The sequence below is a fragment of the Anthonomus grandis genome, chromosome 7 (genome assembly GCF_022605725.1).
Source record: "Anthonomus grandis grandis chromosome 7, icAntGran1.3, whole genome shotgun sequence".
Lineage (NCBI taxonomy): Eukaryota > Metazoa > Arthropoda > Insecta > Coleoptera > Curculionidae > Anthonomus > Anthonomus grandis.
Window position 1 is genome coordinate 34415871 of NC_065552.1, and position 20489 is coordinate 34436359.

The 20489-nt window shown below is 32.5% G+C and overlaps 2 protein-coding genes across 4 annotated transcripts in view; both read left to right on the plus strand.

Annotated features, from left to right (window-relative positions):
* The window catches only part of LOC126738552 (ATP-binding cassette sub-family B member 6-like), a 28901-nt gene extending 27797 nt beyond the window's left edge, over positions 1–1104 (plus strand). For all 3 annotated transcript variants that reach the window (XM_050443930.1, XM_050443931.1, XM_050443929.1), the window contains one exon: positions 862–1104. In XM_050443930.1, the coding sequence (XP_050299887.1) occupies positions 862–1000 (139 nt within the window). In that variant the 3' untranslated portion in view covers positions 1001–1104. The remainder of the gene's footprint in view (positions 1–861) is intronic.
* Positions 1105–6430: 5326 nt separating this feature from the next.
* On the plus strand, positions 6431–17708 carry LOC126738920 (uncharacterized). Its single transcript, XM_050444405.1, has 8 exons — positions 6431–6618; positions 6680–6925; positions 8033–8236; positions 16369–16459; positions 16608–16742; positions 16893–17036; positions 17256–17469; positions 17532–17708. Exons 1-8 carry the CDS (start codon positions 6552–6554, stop codon positions 17598–17600), a joined length of 1170 nt encoding a protein of 389 aa, XP_050300362.1. The 5' UTR covers positions 6431–6551; the 3' UTR covers positions 17601–17708.
* Positions 17709–20489: the final 2781 nt, after the last annotated feature.

Below are 20489 nucleotides of genomic sequence, written 5' to 3' on the forward strand. Positions count from 1 at the left end.
TAAAAACCTGTAATTTTTTTACTATTATTATTAGTATAAAAAATTACATACTTGTGGATGGCTGTGGATGGTGTACAACATCGTCAAGTACTTCTTCATTTGAAGTTTCTACATCTAAGATAAAAATTAAACTATCTAAAAATGTATTTATTTAAAAAAATAGTTCGCAAGTTTTGTTAGGTTATGTCGGTATAATAAAATCATAATACCTAATTAATGCTGCTAAAATTATAAATACAGACTTACCAGAAGAATCCACGCTATCACTAGGTGTATATTCAGACCCAGAATCACTAAAATCACTGAATTCTCTACTGTAAAAACTCTACTGTAAACACAAAAAATGTTGTAAACATTGAATGATTGAGAGTAAATATGGTCCAACTCCTCAGATGTACCAGTATTATTCTGAATGCATGATTATATCATTTTTACAGTGACCTATATTGAATTTAAATAAGAATAAGTAAGATGGCGCCATTTATTGACTGAAAACTGAAACAAGGAGTTAGACCAGCTTTATACTGATAGATCTATGTAGATTGATACCTTCTACGTAAATGGCGCGAATTTTGAAAAGAATGGATTTAGACCATTATTATTCTATGTGCCTGATATATCTGACATGAAAAGATTGATTTCGAGCGACTCTGATCCGAGCGAAGATGTGATTATTTTATATCAAAAAGTTTGTGAAATGATTTAAACAATTGTAAATCCGCGAAATCAATTAATCAAGATATAAGAATTGATTTGTACTTTAAGCTATAATTTTAATTTGACAAACGGGTCTTTACATTTAAATATGAAACCTTTAATTACTCTGTCAACAATAATAATTTTTTAAATTTCTTATTTTAGGCATAATAATTTATTACAAAAAGAAGGTGGCATATACGCGAGTATGTGGAAACAACAATTAGAGACCAACGATGAAGGAAAGATGAGGATAGAGGAAGTGCCTGATGCAGATAACACAAAATCTGAAAGTGAAAACTAACTTAACTACTGCCTAAGAATTAAATAAAACGTTTGGGATCTACCACAAACTATCGATTGCAAGTCCTTGTAATATATTAGGAATAAAGGTTTTTAATATAAAAATGTGTTTTATATTAGCATAAGTATAACTATAATGCATGTTTGTTTTCAATTGGAGGTTATAAAGGGTGTCCCAATAAGAGCGCATGTTTTAATTGGTAAATAAAAGTCATAATTTATTTTAAACTGAGTAATATTTATATTTTAATGTAAAGCTAATATACTGCAATTAAACGTGAAAAATAATATCTGGCAAATGGCCGCCTCGACTTTCGTGACAGACTCTTATTCGTTTTGAGAAATTTTCAATTACATTTTCACATAATACGTCTAATTTCGTTTTTCAACTGTGGAATTGTTATTGGGTTATTAGCGTATACGAGGGATTTTAAAAAACCCCAAAAAAAAAGTCACAAGGCGTTAAATCGCATGATCTTGCGGGCCAGTTCTGGTCTCCATTCCGTGAAATGACACGACCGGGAAACTTTCTTTGCAACAATTGAATTGCTTCACGTGTAGTGTGACATGTCGCACCATCCTGTTGGTACCACATACCGCCCGTATTCATACCATCCAATTGAGGCCATAAAAACTCAGTGAGCATATTACGATAGCGTTCGCTGTTTAGCGTCCACGGTAACTGCTTTTTCAGCCTCGTCCTCTAAGAAGTACAGTTCAATTATTCCACCTGTCCAAAGTCCGCACCAAACAGTGACTCTTAATGGATGCATTTTCTTCTCATGAATGACTCTAGGATTTTCTTCGCCCCAAATTCGGCAGTTTTGTTTATTAACAAAGTCATTAAGGTGAAGGTGTGCCTCATCGGTAAACAAAAATTGGTGTTTTTGCAATACCCAAGAAGAAAATGTATGGCGCGTCGCATGGTCCACTGGCTTTAATTCTTGGGTCAATTGAATCTTATAGGCATGTAAATGAAGATCTTTTGTTAGAATTCGGTGGGTAGTGCTCTTCGAAATGTGCAACTGCTGTGCACGATGACGGATAGATGTTCCTGGATTCTCGCCAATACTTTCATGCACTGCGGCAATATTTTTAACAGAACGGCTAGTACGGTGACGCACTGGTGTTTTTACATCCACGACAGAACCATTTTGTTCAAATTTATCAATTACTAATTAGTCTTTGGACGGTCGTGTGATTTGGTGCATCGTGTCGACCAAAAATGCCCCACAATTTACGAACTGTTTCCGCAAAACATTCTCCATATTTGTAGTGTGTTTTAACAATAATAATTCGTTGTTCGACCGTATATCGTTCCATGGCTACTAATCGCAAACTGTTATATTATTGCGTTTACATTAGTGCGTTCCTATTGGGACACCCTTTATAAAGGGAAAAATGCCAACATATTGCTCGTACCAAATAAACTTCAATGGTCGTCACGTGTCATGTAATTAACCAGACCATATGAATTCTCAACGTTATAACTACATAGATTTACATTTTCCGCTTCTCTATTCAGTTGGTAACGAATGACATACTGTTTTTTTTCTTGTTTGTTCTTTTCTAAAAAATTTTAACGTAAATACAGTAACGATTGACACATTTGGAATAGTTATTGATCAGCATTTAAAATGGACAGAACATATATCATATCTCACAAAAAAACTTCGCACCTTAAATCATAAATTTTATCTTCTTAGAGAATTTCTCTGCATTAAACTGATCAAATTAGTACACAAATCTCTGGTGGAATCATTGCTGCAGTACGGCCTGTAGTGTGGGGGTATAGTATATAAATATATGTATATATAATATGTAGTGTAGTATATACATACAAAAGTAATTAACAACTAGGGGTAATACAAAACTCCATATTAAAGATAATTTTTAGGAAAGATAGGCGATAATCAAAATCAATATATAACGGCGACGTCTGCAACTTTTACAACTTAATACCAAATAAAATTAAAACTATAAGTAGGATGAGGATTTTTAATGAGAGGTATAAGGACTTTATTGTAAATAATTATGAAACTTTTTCTAAACTTATGTCATAGGGTAGAAAAATAGGACTTAATTCCACACTTGTAAATAAACAGGAAAATAAAAGATTATATTATGATTTCCAGTTTTAGGAAATAGTATATAAGTAATATTTTAGTGCACATACAGGGGTATCAACCTCTAGGTGCCAAATAAATAAAATTTTTGATAAAAAAAAACAATGTCTATAGAACTCAAATGTATTCTATGAATATTTAAATTTGAATAAAATTTGATTTGATTTGATATTTGATTAGTAAGCGTCTGATTTGATGGGGGTAATTCTATTACTTAAAATAAAATTACGCGAAAGTTCAGGCATTTTCGAAAATATTTTTATTTATATATCATAAAAGCCATTTCGTACTTCCAAACGGGTTTCTGGTGAAATGGAATTTGCACATTAAACAATTTTCTCTCGCAACTCCTCTAAATTTGTTGGCTTATTAAATTCGTCTTTGTAAATGGTGTCCTTAAGATAATCGCAAAAAATAAAACTCATTTGGGTACAAATCTGAAGATCTGGGAGGCCAATTAATATTTATTTAATATCACCTATCCCAGTAATAAGATGATTGGGAAAAGTATTTTTAATTTTTTTTTACCGTTACTGCATTATGAGCGAGACAGCCATCTTGATAAAAATAGACCGATCCCAGATCAAAATCAGGGTGGATTTGAAGGACAGAAACAACTTGATTTTGCAGCAACTCAAGGTATGTTAGGACACTTTTAATGTATCAACAATAAAACATGGACCTATAATATGGTCGCCCAAGATATCAGCCCAAACATTCATTTTTAATATACAGGTTGGAGAATCGATAATTACGCATAGAGAGGTGAAATATGGCAACCTGCACGCGTGCATTTCGTGCGCTGCGCTACTTGCCTGCTCTCTTACGTCGTTGTTTCTCTGTATGACGTTCGTAAGCGTAAGATTTTCATGGGGATCTGTATTACTTGAAATAAAATTACGCAAAACATTAGGTATTATCGCAAAATATTACTCGAAAGTTCGGGCATTTAAAAAATATTTTTCTGCTAATATGGACTTTGCACATTCAACAATTTTCTCTTGCAATTTCTCTAAATTTGTTGGCCTATTAAATTCATGTTTGTAAATGGTCTCTTTATGATTTTGTGTGTGTGGGAGTGACGTGGAAGTTTTGTTAGTGTACCATCTTGCTCAGTATACGTCTAGAACGGTTCATTGCACAATTAGCAATGATCATTAATTCATTTAATCCTCTTCACTTAAACCTCCTTTATTTTCTTCACTTAAACCTCCTTTCCTTAAAATTTAAGCGATATAACTACGTGATTATAAGTGGTAGAGTTAAGCCCCAACTGTTTTTGTTTAGTATCGACTTTTGTGTTTCTAAAGACCTTTAATTATTTTTATTGTTGTTTCTTTTCGTTTGGGGTTTTGGTTTATAATACGTTTTTATATAAATATATTCAAACACTGAGTTAAATTTTAATCATTACAGCTATACGCACGAGATTGGATTGGGTTGAATGTCATGCCAAAAAAGCAGGTACCAAGTACCTAGGAATAACCTTCGATAGAAGAAGGCAATAACTAAGATAATAACAGCAATGGTTCCATTCCTTCCTATCCAATTATTATAGCGTTCGTTGAAATTCTTTTAAACATCACGAGTGGCATATGAAGAATCTCCTTCTTGTTGCTTGTTGAGATTCGTTAATGAAGAAGGTCTTCTTTGCAAACTTAATGGCTTAAATTTTTGCGTGATCTTCTGCAGTCCAGTGATGTGTGTTGTATCTATTATAGATATTCGTAAGGTAATAAATGTGCCTATGTCAATTTCGTTTTGTTGTTGACTTATACCTTAAGACACAAATTGAAAGCGACTGTTAAATACTGAACTGGAAATATGCTAAAAGGCAAAAATTTATGAAAGTTTAACGTTCTATGGACGATTTCTAGTCTAAGCGGTCACATTTCTTCTATATTAAATTAAAATAATTCTGTCTCGATATAATTTTCGTTTTGGGTTTATTTTTTTGCTATGTATTGATTTCTTTTCTTTAAATAGTTTTTTAATTATAATAGACATTTGTAATATAGTATTTCTACCTTTTGTTTTTCACGTAACGAATAATTTATTATGTATTAGGAAAAATTAATGTAAATTCGTTACTAGGACAAAATTTAAATAGCTTTAAAGTATAAGGTCATCTGCATTACCTTGTATTTTATATTAGTATATTTAATTAAACATGTGTCGATAACACAAAAATATATAGTAACTTATACACAAAAATAGATAGTCATATAGTACCCTTTTTAAAATTAGAACTAAAAATAGAACCCAAAATGTGTTTGGACTCTCTTCGAAGTTAATAAATCCTTCACCTTTTATTTAAGATATTAGCTTTCCACCATGTAGGTGCAACCGCGAGTTTAGCCTAGTTTAGTAAATTGTAAACTCCGAGAAACCAGCTGATTTCGCACGACATCTCGAAGGTTAAGCGGGAATCTTCCGGAACAGCGTTCTGCCGAGTATATAAGAAGCCGCGAGTAGTCACTTGTTAGTTCGATGAAGTAAAGTTCGGAATCTTTGCGCGAAATTTAATTAGTTAAATAAGTACAGTAGAAATAAATCTTAAGTGGTTGTGAGTAATCGTGTTTTCGTAATACCGTACTGAAATGTATAAACAAATTAATTGACTGTTTTATTGTAGATCTAACAAACGGGAAAAACGCTACAATATATTCTATATGCTTTTATCATTTTATATACATATTTCTCCTATAAGATAAAGCATATCTGATAATATCTTAACGAAACTTAGGAATGCACTTTTATGTCTCCTTTTCTTTTAAAGTCAGATTACAAAATTTTTACTTGACTCGTATTGTCTACCTTTAATTGTTTCCGTACCTAATAAAACTGATTAAAATTTAACGAAACTTGGTCTTAAGTTTTAGAGGTTTGTTAAAGACTCATTGAACAATATAAAAATGCTTGCAAGTTGCTACAGAAAAGAAACTCGATCCTATAGGTGAAACTAAGCGTAAGTAAAACTCTAATGATTAACGTCAACTATAAAAAAAGAGCAAAATAGTAAAAGACTTTTAAGAATAACTTAAGTATTATACAGTTTTATAACACCATTAAATCTTTGACTATTAGGTTTTTTAAGCAACGTAAATATAATCCTAATGGCTGTATTTGCTTTTCAAAATGTAACTAAGTATGTACTAATGCTAAATCTATTAAGACAAAATTGTTAATATTTTTTTGAATAAGTTGAGTTTTCTATGATATCGTATTTTTATTACTCTGTTAAGTATTTTTACTTTTTTTCAAGTAATTGTATCCACCATTACAGGTAATTATGCTTAACTGTCATGGATTTGTAGCTTATAGACTTAAATAACACAACTGTCAAAAATACAAGCCTGAAGTATAAATACTAAAAGTGGAAGATTAAACTACAATTAAAAGGATATTTATCTATAATATTAACCAATGAGACCAAGATATTATGTCCATATGGGCCCCAGATCAGCCGAAAAGGTCTCCCGTTTCTGGAAAGGTAAAGATTATTGGATTACTTACCTTGCTAAATTGTGCACTATAATATTTATTATTTTTAGATTCTCACTTATTATTGTTTGCGCTTATTTTAGCCGGAAGTGCGATAGGAGCTGCTTGCGTTTATAACATTTTAGATATGTATAAATTTCACTGCATCCTATATGCTCATACAGTTTTTGAAACTAGCTTTGAGGATAGAATAAAAACAACTACTGAATTGGTAACTTCGACTAGTTTAAATAGTAGTACTTCAAACAGTACTTCAAATATTACAACTAAGATAAATAGTGTGATGCTTATGGCAGGTTTGTTTTAAAATAATAAAACATTGTACGTTTTAGCAACTAAAGTATATAACCTATTAAAAATATTGCTTCTATTTATACTTTATGGAATGTTACAAATTTTACTAAAGGAAGATTTTTTTCCAATACTCTGGATAAATTTAGATAGTCTTATTAAAGTAATGAATTAAATGGTTAAGTGCCTAAAAACTACCTTTTAGATAATCAGTTTTGACTCATTTCTTGACTCCTTTTAGCTTATAATGTAAATGAAGTCGTCTATTTTGGTTTTTCCAAAAAAAAATTCTAATAGTTTGAAATAAGTACTCTGGTCTAACCATTGATTTTTTTTCAATTTTTATTTCAATATCGCTTATTTTATTAAGTCGGACTTGGTCAATTTTGGGTAACAAATTTTCTTCTCAAAACCCACGTTTTCATAAAAAATTATTATTTCTTAGTTTGACTTAGGTTTCTAAATAAGTTGAGTTTCTTGGTCAGCTAAATAGAAATTCAAATTTTGCCGCTATTCATACTCAATTGATAGTAAATAATAATTTGTTTACGCTTATATGTCTTCAATTCCAACATTTTCTGCCATTCTATTATACACGTCAACTCAAGTCAGTGCGAAAATCAATATTTCAACTTATAATTACAAATCGAAGATCCAAAACACAACCTTTACATCGCCAGATGGCATCACTGACTCCGGGAACAACATATAATTCAACATTATTTAAACCAATCGCAAGGCAAATCTACGTGTCTCTGTACCTTTCCACCATATCGTCAGGAATATATACGATATGGTAATACCTTGAGAGTATTCTTCCTCTTTGTATTTTAAATAAATACCGTAAGCAAAATACTTATCTATAATCTTGTACTAATTTAGAAAGAGGCTCCCTTTTGCCTTATTAAAGTGAAGTTAGCTAGAAGTATGGAGTTGATTGACAAAACTTAATGAAACTTGAGATTTACTTCTCCCTGTATATTTAAAGTTACAAAATTCGATAACTTTAAAAAATACATTAAGAAAAAATCCTAAAATTAAATAATATTGCATGATTTGATCAAAATAAGGAATTTTTATTAATAATAATTTTTGTTATATTCCTGTTACAGAAAACGCAGGACATGTTCCATGGAAAATAAATAATCCTGATGTTAAAGCTGAGAGTAGCACTAAACTCGATAATTTTGACAAGATTAACAAAGAAGTTAGAATCCGACGTCGTTTAAGACGATTTGAAGCATTAGGGAACACCTCTCTGGTAATAGGCAGTAAGGCAATAAATGTTAAAACAACGGACAATTTTTTACATAAAGGTAATTTGGATTTTATTTTGTGATAAATGAACTTAATATATTTTAAACGGTCTCAATAGAACATACTCAAGAATTCGAGGGATTCTGAAATATTCTAAATGAAACGCTTTATAGCTAACTTAATTTTTAGCTTAATAGTATAATCGACGTCAACAATAACCTATGTTATTTAATTGCTGTATATTTAAATTGTACTAAAACCATTAAAAAAATCAATAAAGATGATAACACCTCTTCAAATATTTACCTGACTAATATTTTATGGGTTTTGACTAAATTGGCCAGTTGTTCAGCTGTACAGTTCCAAATTTAAAATCTCCATTTATTTTTAACGTATAATGTTATCCCGGTTTCAAGATTTTTAATTCAAATTGCGATTTTTTTTCCCGATCGGTGTAGATTTATAGTGTAAAGGTAGGCAGAGGGACTGTCTATGTGTCTCTCATACTGTTCTCATACTGTTTTCAACCTGTCCAACATACCTTTCATTGATGCAACTGCTACGGATTTAGCTATACCAATTATAGATTAGTTTCGCAGATTCTAGTCTAGCAAGGTAGTTAGGCACGCAGACAATCTGAACCCTGCAGCCGATCTTTACCCTCTCTTCCAGGATTTTTATGCACTCTAGTACAAGCTTGAAACTCACCTTTTCGGACCTAATAACCTTAAAGACTGTTCGAGTAGATCTATACGACTATGTTGCGGTGGTCGCAGTTTAGGATTTCCTATTCGAATTTCAAGACAGCAAAAACTTCGGTCTGGAAAACAATAGCATGCTTCCCCAGTGAGTATCAGAAGGATAGAGCACTTCTGTAGGTCCTCTGACCAGATTTTTACATAAGCTCATAGTTTATCAAGGACATGTAGCCTATGCGCAGTCCTCATGCCTTTGTTTCACCACCAGATCCAATGGCGTAAGGATCAAGAGAGTCTCTATAGCGCTTTACTTGGTGCATTGAAGCCTTTATGCTAAGTCATGCAAGGCGCTGAACTCTTTTTTGTTTTCTCTGTACATGGCCACCAAACGATGTGAGAAGAGGTCTGACAATAGATCCAATGAATGATCTTGGTGGACAGACCTCAGGTGATGCCAAAAGCCTTTCTGCAGGGCCATAGCACGCAGGTGACCTTCCTAATTCTGGCGTCTGCGTGATCGTACCAGCAGAGTTTGGAATTTTATATGATTTCCAGAGATCAAACTGTCCTGAAGAATCGCAATTGCACGTATGCCAAAGTTACGTCTCCTCGTGAATAGTAACGTAGAACCTCTGCTTTTTTGCGGTTGATCCTGAGACCCCGCGAGAGACACCATGTGTTCAATATACGCAGAGCTCTCGTCATCAGTCCCTGCATTACTACCAAGTTCTCAGCATAGGTCTGTGTGTATAGGTTGACACTGTGTAAATATTCGATCAAAAGACCTCTCGGTACCACAAGGTTGGGGATAATCGTCCTCTCTGTGGGCAACCCCTTGCCGCCAACGTTTTGATAATCTCGCTATCGAGTTGGGCAGATACATAACGCTGCAAGAGCATCGCCTCTATCCAAATCACCAAAGACGATTCTGAGCCATGACACTCGACTGCTTGGCAGATTACTGCAAAAGGGATGTTATTAAACACCCCTTCAATATCTAGGAACGCATCCAGGTAGGCCTTTCCTTAAGGTGCTTTCTTTTAGATATCACTCAATCAGCTTCTCCATTGTCTTCAGTAGAAAACTGGTAAGGCTATACTTACTTAGGTACTGGCTAAGGTATTGGTCGATACCATTTGGAGTCTGAGTGGTCGCTTTTTCCTGGTTTCGGTATAAGGAAAACGTTCACTTCACGTCGTACCTTCGGGACATAGCCCTGAGCAATTGGGGAATTTTGTGTTGGTCAGTTATTGGTGTTAATACCTTGACGTCACTATCCAACTTTAAGCGCAATATCAAAAAAACTGTGCTTTCGCAGCGTTCGTAAATACTCCCTGCTCTTTGGATAAGTTTGATCTTGATTACCATGTTCATGCATTTGCATTTAGACTTTCTCATCTACAACTTCATCTTCCAGACCACTCTAACATTATCATCTTTCTATTCCATCCACGGTCTCAAAAAATCGGGACTCGGATTTTTCCACGGACAAAACATTTTAAGGTTTAGGTAAATTATAATAAATAGTTGAAATATTGATACACATCTCTATTTATTGGATTTCTATCTTGCAAAACGAATATGAACAAAATTATCAATGGTACTGAGAGCTCAATTGCAAAACAGGCATTTAGCTATAGAGTATTGATGCAGTCTAATCGCATTTAACTGGTTGCGATGAAGAAATTTGACTCTCGATTAGTCAAAGATCTCGTAAAATATCATTATTTGGTCCTGTCTAAAAGTACTATCTAATAATATAGTAAACCGTTGGTTGTTCTATGATTATTGAGGTAATATTTGAATCTTGTATTTACAGCTGTGTTCGTTTAACCAATATTCCGTAGCCGCAGATTGGGTTGCTAGAAAATTTACTATTTTTTTTAAATGAGTTATGGTGAAGCTCAAGGATTGTTTTTAAAGATCTTTATTTATCCAATAAGTATAACTATATTTAATTAATTTTTAAGCTTTCCCTAATCAGGACTTTCGAACACTGGCCTTAAGAATAACAACATACCTACTAATATAGAAAGTATTAAGAACATAATGTATTTAGCAAAAAATCAGACAAATTATTAAAGACCTTAATTGCGTCCATAACTGGTTTATTTATCCCTATGTTTGTTCTTGTTTGTACTTAATAGATATTATTGTATTCTCCGTCATTTTGGAATGAGACAAGTCGTACACCGCACAACGTCTCGAAAGTTAGCGGGAATCTTCCGGAACAGCGTTCTGCCGAATATATCAGGAGCCGCATCGCCCATAGTTATCAGTTGTCAATTCAGTGAAGTAGAACTTGGAATATTGGCGAGAAATTTAAATAGCTTTAAATGCAGTAAAAATTAATATTTCTGGTACTCGTGAGTGATCCTGTTTACGTAGTGAAGTGTGTAAATAAATTAGTTGACTATTGTTTATTGTTTTAACTCACACCTAATGAATAAAACGCTACATTATTTTGGAATCTAGTTTGGTACCTGTATACATCACAATACCCACATAGCATGCGATATTCACTGTATATACCTATAAAGTTCAGAAAATGCAAAAAATATCGTGTAAGTTCTATGTGTATTCATTACACATTAAGATGAACTTTATTTTTATATGTTCAAGTATAAATATTATATGCATATATCTTGTGAACATTATCGTCGCCTGCTATGTATATATCTTCGATATATACATTGTACATACATACAGAACATATACTAGTTAAGTTTCCTAAGGCATTCTAATTTCTATTAGTATGCCTTAGGACAAATATTTAATTTTAAAGATTTGTTTTATAAATGTATGTAAAAAAACTACATTGTTTATAAAAAAATGTGATATTTACTTCTATTTTGAATGCTTCATCTTTTTAAAAGATATTGTCCGTCCGAAATATATACCATTTATCTACAAAAAGTTTTATTTTATACAGCGTTTACAGCATGTCATCTTGATCTAATCTTGTTTATAGATTAAACAAAAATTAGAGAAAAACATGGCATATTTTATGGGCGCGCACTTCCTTTTATTAAGATTAAAAGTTGTCAATCATATTAAATGACCTAAAACAGTCTTTAAACGTCATCCTATGTAAATATTTGACGTCTTCCAGAAGCCTTTTTGAATTCTATTTAAGACGTCTTTTAGCCTTTAATTAGGACGTCATTTTGGATATGACATTTGTACGTCACTTTAAGGTAGTAAGGACGTCAAAATGACTCGTCATATAGACCAGAAAATACGAAAAACGAGGTATTCAAAACGTCATTTCATTACCTAGGAAATTATGCATATATGGTATATCCAGAATTATTCCATGTTTCATGGATATAGGTACCTATATGCCTTAGGAATATATATTATATATCCTGGAATATTAATAATGCATTTGTATATTCTATAAAGACACATGTAACAGATACATAGAATATAATAGATGTTTATATTTATCCATAGAATATAACCCTTGGATATAGTTTAAATATCTAGCATATTCAGTATATACACTGTACATACTAATAGTATATTCCATGTATTACCTAGTGTGTGACAAATGTATATTTATTTCATATCCATAAAATAAACAGAGCATTAAAAATAGACATCGTATGTATATACCTTAGGATATTATGAATGTACATAACACTTACATATAATATATGTTTGCTATGTGGGTAAGAACTAACATTTATAATCCGTCTATAGACTTTAGAAGCCAATTTGCACTGTTCTATACTAAACATTTCTTTTAAGTTATTTAAGTGTTATTATAGTTCCCAGTGAACTATGTTCGTGCGGGTAAGCCAGTGGCCTAACTTTTAGATTAAAATTATTTTTTTTTGTAGTATTATAGCCTTGGCAAGCCGAACTTACTCAATATACCCCACGCTGTTAGAAAATACTTAAAACGTGTTAATTAGCATTAAATACCAGAAACTTTTATAGAGTGCGGATAACATACGGTTAATTTTTAACTTTATATGATGACCAGCTCAATTTGTCATTTACAATTAAATTTAAATACTTTATACATAATATTTTATCTATAGGGGTACCATTTATAATAACATTAATATTATGAACATTTTTTTGTTTAAATAGAAGATATTTTGTTTACTATTTAACGTAAATATTGAAATCATTTTTCATAAGGTTATTAAGAAATATTTCGTCTGTACCGGTGCAGGCCATACACGCTACGGTTTACCGGAGAGGTTTACCTGTACAGGTCTACATGCACAAGTCGATTTTTGGTCGTAGGGTGTGTGTGAGACATTCCAGTTTACTTTACCGGACAGAAATTTAGCAGTATTTCACTATGGCTTCCCGTGGCGACGACGACGACGATCTCCTAGCATTAGTAGGACTTGCGATAGTTTTAAAAGTAAACAGTGCCAAAAAAGTAAGAAAGAAGAGATCGCAATGGTGGAAAGATTGACTATTAAAAAGGAAATCCTTTAGTCATATGAACTCGTTAAAACAATTAAGATTTGAACCTAAAGATTTTAAAAACTATCTCCGAATGGATGAGAAAACCTACTTGAAACTACTTACCATGGTTACACCATTAATAATAAAATAAGACACTGTTATGAGGAGTAGTATTTCTCCACACAAAAGATTATTGGTTACTTTAAGATTTCTTGCGACCGGCAGAAGCTACGAGGATCTGAAATTTTCAGCAGTTATTTCTCCTCAAGCTATTGGAAAAATCATTCCTGAAACTTGTGAAGCCTTGTATAAAGTCCTAAAGAAAGAATATTTAAGGGTAAGTAAAAACATACTTATTATGAATATTATTATTTATTACAAACATTGGAATCTGCTCTTATTCGTATAATACAAGAAAAAATAACTTACTTATTACTCAAAATCATTAACATTAAAGTTTGTAACGAATTGCCCAGCAGAACCTTCTAAACTCGTCAATTTATTGGTTTTACTGGTCTGGGGTTCAGGAATAGTTTCAGTTTGAAAGGAGCAGGAATTAAAATTTTGGAGGTTACCTTGAGAACTGTCGTTACAGATGTTAAGAAGGGACTGTGATTGTGGAAAATTCTGTGAATGTTGATTTGTTTGTTGAAAATGCTGTGAATGTTGACTTGACTGTGACTCTGGATAATACCGTTGACTGGAGGTAGAACAAAAGGGCGGGCTGCGATAAGGTGGGCTGGCGTTTGGTGAAGGATAATATGAGTTATATGACCTATTAGAAACTGGAGACATTGGACGAGAATGAGAAACTTGTCGATAATGCTGAGCAGAAACATAGTTTGGTTGATCGGCAGTGCTCGGCATTAATATTTTCCATTTCTGCTTCAAAGAGCAAATCGTTAATTAGTTTTTCGGCTACCAATATTTGTTTCCTACCTAAGGCCTTTAATTTTATTGCCACATTATTGGCAAAAGCTGTACACCGATCTTCTGATGCAGGAACTAGCCGGAGGCGTTTAAAATGGTCCCTTACAGATTCTAGCACATCATTTGCTAGAGTGTCGGTTTTTTTTGTTTTTTTCTAACGATTTTACAGATGGACGTTTTGAATACTTCTGTTGTGTTGCTGACTGTGACACCGGGACAGGAATATCCTGAGATGTGGCATTTTCTAACTCAGGACCTAGATTTAAATCCTGGTCTCAATCCTGGTCGGATTGGTCCTCGTTTTCAACTGATAAAATTTCGTCAGCAGTTTGAGACTCTTGAATCTCGCTCTTCTAAAAAATAAAAAGCTAATTAATTGATAATTGACAATATACCTACTAGAAATTAAAAATAACATGTACATTATTTTAGGTACCTATTATAGTATTTTACAACATAATTTGTAGCATACATTCAGTTTTTTATTTTTTCAGTTTCCTAAATCCGAAGAAGAATGGAAACAAGTATCCAAGATGTATGAAGATAGATGGAATTTCCCTCATTGCCTTGGTGCAATAGATGGTAAACACATCGCAATCGTGCCACCAGCTAATAGTGGATCATATTCTTATAATTATAAAAAACACCATAGTATAGTTCTTATGGCAATTGTTGATGCAAAGTACCAATTCATGTATATAGATGTTGGTATGAATGGAAGAATATCAGATGGAGGTGTATTACAACACACAACATTTTTCCAGAAATTAGAAAATAGTGAATTACAAATTCCAAGCAGTGATTTTTTAACAGGAACTAATCGAAATTTGCCATATGTTTTTATTACAGACGACGCGTTTCCTTTGCGCCCTGACATGATGAAACCCTTTCGACAGGCAGATTTAACATCACGTGAAAAAAAATTAACAATTATAGATTGTCCCGTGCCAGGCGCACTGTAGAAAATGCCTTCGGGATACTGGCGTCGCGATTTCGAACATTTTATACCTATATTAATTTAGAAGTTGAAAATATCGAGAAGGTAGTTAAAGCTTCCTGTGCACTGCACAATTTTTTAATCGCGAACTCAAAAAAGTCTTACGCCCCTTTAAAATGTTTTTATAGTGAACATTCTGAAAACGGACGTTTAATTTCTGATGGCTATAATACTCGAAATAGTGCTATGGAAAATTTACAAAGAAGGAACCCAGGCAACACTTTAAAAACATCAAAAATTATTCGAGAAAATTTTGTGAACTATTTTTGTGGTGAAGGAAAAATACCATTGCAAGATGAATATATAGCTTAAGACTGAAAATTATATATGTGTGTTTCTTTAATATGTTTTGTTTTGCTATATAAATTATTTAATTCCTAAGCAGTGTATATTACTTACCTCATCATCACTATCTAAGTTACTTGATGATTTTCTGGGTTGACTTTGGTCGTTTAGAAAATCCATCAATTCGTAATACCACAATTTAATTTTCATTGTATACACATCATCAGTAGATGCCCCAGATTTTAAAGATCGTTCATATTTCTTTTTTTACGTTGCTTCTTATATTATTTATTTTTTTGACAACTGCTGCTTTGTCGGCATCTGGATCAATTTCCTTCAGCTTTTTCACAAGCAATTTATAGGCTGCATCTTTTTTATCTCGATTGTGGTATTCTTTAGCTTTGACTTTCCAAAGACACGGACTATCTTTATAAATTTCAATAAAATCTGTTAAGACAACTTTAGTTTTTGCTGTTGGCGCCATTTTTTAATGCACGTGGTTTTAATATCACACATCAACCGACGACTACGCGCATGAAAAATGCGAAAAAGTCCTAGCAGAAATCCAACTCAACAACTGCCACCTGTGCAGGTTCCCGGAAAAAAGTCGCACAGACGCACAGGTTTACTCATGGGGTGGCCGAAAATAAATTGATTTTCGATCTTGCTTTGGTCGTCTGTACAGGTTCAAAAATCAAGACGACCGACTCCAACACACGCTACGGTTTTCCGGACAGGTATACCTGTACAGGTAAACCTCTCCGGTATAAATAAAATATAAGATATGGCAGCATAATACTGCCATATCTTATATTTTATTTTAAATAATAATAATTTTTTGAATTTTTAGTATTGAAAAAACTTGCGAAAGCTGATTTTGACAAAGATTCATTTCGAAATTATCTAACCAAAGTTAATACAACGGGATTTTTAAATATGAGGTAAGCTAGTGTGTAAATGCTATGGAGGTAATTTTCTTAACTTTTCTTGTTTCATAGCACTTAAGATGTATTAAATGCAATAAAGTTGAGAACAAAATTAATACAAAAAGTAAACAAATCCCTTTATATATTTTTAATTTATTTTAAGGAAAACCATTTTTGCGACAGTCTATATGTGCAACTTAATTTTATTCACTCCATTGACATCAGCCATTATGGCTGTTTTCCTGGGAGCTCTTATAATGGTCGGCGGAAAAGGTGGTGCGGGAAATCCTGGTGATTTGTATGTATAAAATATAATTTTTTCATCTTCTGCACTCTGTTTTTTGAACTATCATCGTTTAGTAATTGAAGAAGATAACAGATGTATCAGAAATATTCTTCAATATTTCCTGTTTCCATACTCTTATGATAACAAAACAATTATTTCTAGGTTACCCAATCCGTGGATATGTGTCTATCCCTTTCTTGGAATTTGTTCATTTATGATGGTTTTCTGTTTCGTTTCAAACACAATTTTTCAAAATGGATTTGGGGCATTTTGCTCTGAGTACTATAATTTGACGAAAGTCAAGACGTAAGTATGTGTTTAATTTACATATTTCAAATATTCATCTTTTTTCTTTGTCACTATAAAACTTCACTATGTGAATGTGTATCTATGTTTCACTTAGAACATTGAAAGGCCTTTCAATATTCTAACACGTTTTAATATCTTCATTTTCTTTTTAACATGTTACAAATTCAGATATATTTTATACTTTATATCGATTTATAGATTACGTTCTACTTTTAGGTGTTCTGACAGAATGAATAGATATAACGTTCAATTTAGTGAAAAAGCACTGGGACCACCGCAAAACTTTTATTTAATGTACATTATGGGCAGTTATGCACTAATCGCAATTTCAATTTTATGGCTTATGCAGACCCTCGTTTATGTTATGAGAATAATATGGTTGGCTGATTTTACTATTTATTTGACAACGGTTAAACTTGCAGCGGACGATGTATGTTCTAAAAGTTGAATTAAATTCCAAATATTACTTTATTTCTGACTTTGTATTTTTAGAAAGCGCAAGATGGTAAAATGGCAGGCTTGGTTATGCAATTGCTGGATACAAAGGCCAAAACGAAATAGGTTTCTCTTTGATCCTTTTGGTTTCAGTGATACTTTATATTTTAGTAGGTATTATAGAAATTACGTAAAGTTGTCTATATATTATTAGAATATATAATTCCAAACTTACTATTTTCGATTTTTGTTAATGCATTTAGCGTTTAGACAATGGCTAAAATTCTAATTGCCAAAATTGGCTTAATTTTACACATATAGATGCCGCTGAGGAAAACAAAAAAAATGTTATGCCGCCTTTAGCACATTGGGTAAGGTGACAAAACCGGTGTGAAAAGGGCGATTTAGTGACATTAGCGTTGTTTATTTTACCATCATTATGCTTCGTGTTTAATGAATTTTAGGGATTCCGGCATTGTTTTGTGTGTTTTAAATTCGGAAAAAACTGAACATTTATGCAATCTAAAAACAGATGTGTTAAATGATCACTTTTTGGACCCTGAAGTGACTACAAAAGCAGAAGATTTACAAATTATTCTTTTTTTAACCTTATTTTAAACTTATGCTTTCAAAATAATAAAAATAAAGTAAATTGAGTAAATGCTTAAGTTACAATAAGCCAAATTAATTTCATCAGTCTATTTTATAATTTATTTTACAAAAATTACGAGTAATAATCTCCATTTTACAAGAAAGTTACCTTACGTTTTTACCTCATTATAAAAGCGATTTTAAAATTAAATTAGATAACTTACACCATACACCTAAGAAATCATGGAAATATTTATATAGCTTCATCTGAAGAGTGTTGCAACTAGCATTGAATTGAGAAACTATTGATAAAGCATTAAATAAACATAACAATTTCCAAGTGAAGTAAAAGTGAAAAATAAGAAGTAAGCTTTAATAAATTTACAAAAGAAACTTTTTTTTAAATGTACTCACTAGAAACGAATGTTTCAGTACTAAAGCAGTAAAAAAGTTAAAGGCAAATTAAGAATTTCAAAAATTTTATATTTTGTTAAGCATGTGATTTAAATATTAAAATTATGTTATTTTGATGTTAAGGGCTTATTCAAAATTGAAAATCTATTTTTGTATAAGTAAATATTTAAAAATTTTGGATATATGTAATCTTAAGACGCTTTGTTTAATATATATTATGATGTGCTTTTTTTAGAAATTTTTTCAATTTTTAAATAATAAATCAATGGTAGTCAGCCGGTGTTAGCCAAAATATTTGAAAATCCCGCCTAACTAAAAGAGCGCCATCCAGTAAAAAAAATATGTAAGCCATTATTTTATTCCAGACCGATAGATGGCTCTTGATGTGACAAATAATGCTGACATATGCATTGGCAAGGAAGAGTCCAATCTATTCATGTCTTTATCGATGGTCAGTCTCATCAGATATCTTAACGGGTAAAGACACGATTTATTTTGTCAGATTTATTTTTACTAAACTAAGTATTTAAAGAGAAATAAGATCTATGGTATTTTCCTTGTAATTTAGACCTCCCCAGAGAGAATAGACCGATTCCTTGTGCTAAAATGGTTTTAAATGTGGTTACAAATTTTGAGACATCTTTTTGTCTTCAAGATTTTAAAAAATGCCACACAAAACGTCAAGAACCACCTGTTGAAGTGGTCCAGGATATAGAACGGCGGGAAGAAATGGTTTGCAGTACCCTAGAACTTGATTCTACACGGTCCACTAGAAGTGTTGGAGAGGAACTGGGAATGAGCAATAAAACTGTTGCTCGTATCTGGAAAAAATATGGGTACAAATGTTTCAAGTTATCAAAAACTTAGGAAATATTTCCTGAAGACCAGTGGCGAAAAATGGAATTTTGTGAAACCATGATGGAAAAGGCAAATGAAAACGAATATTTTTTAAAAAATATTTTGTTTTCTGATGAATCTTCTTTTCCATTACATGGCAAAAACAATCCTTCCATTGTTCGTTATTGGCCTCAGGAAAACGAGCACAGAAGTGTTCAGTTTCGTACCCAGTATCCTCAAAAATTGAATGTTTGGCAGGTATTTTGGGCGACAATGTTATAGGGCCATTTTTATCGATGGCACTTTAAACGCCCAAAAGTACCTTGAGTTGAGCAAAACCAAGTTCTTCCTGCCATCCAAATCCTACCTGATGTAGACCTGGGATCGGTTTATTTTTAGCAAGATGGCTGTCCTGCTCATAACGCGGCTAGGGTAAAAGAATTTCTAACAAATACTTTTCCTAACCGGCCTATTAGTGGGACTGGCGATATTAAATGGCCTCCTAGATCTCCAGATTTGTCTCCAAATGACTTTTATCTGTGGGGTTACCTTAAGCAGACCATTTATAAGCATGAATTTAGTAGTCCAACAAATTTAGAGGAGTTACGAAATAAAATTGTCGAAGGTGCCAATTCCATTTTACCTGAAACTCTTTTGGAGGTGTGAAATAGCTTTTAGGATAGGTTAAGTTTTTGTTTAGCGAAATAAGGCGGTTTATTTGAGCCTTTTATTTAAAAAATGATGTGTTGTTAAGTTTGTTTATAAGAGTTTTATTTTGATTTTTTATTATATTTTTATTAGAGTTGATATTTTATTTTTCATTAGAATAACGCTTTAATTTTCATTATGCAAAACACAGCATATTAAACATTTTAAAATTCCAATTCTATGCGGGTTTTACACATTATCAGGTCTATAAAACCCGCATTAGAATAAATATTTTAAAAATGCCTGGATTTTCGCGTAATATTTTGGGACATTTTGTCGCCAAACGACCTAGCTCCCACAAAAGTCAGATGTTTACTAATCCCGTCCACGTCCTCGGGCCGGCCGGGGCGGTGCTCTGTCGCAGGTACTCGTACACGCGCGACGTTGCAAAATTTCGCCTCTATGCGGTTTCCTATAAGTAACGAACGAAAACACGATCTGTATATTGTACTCTGTACTGTACTA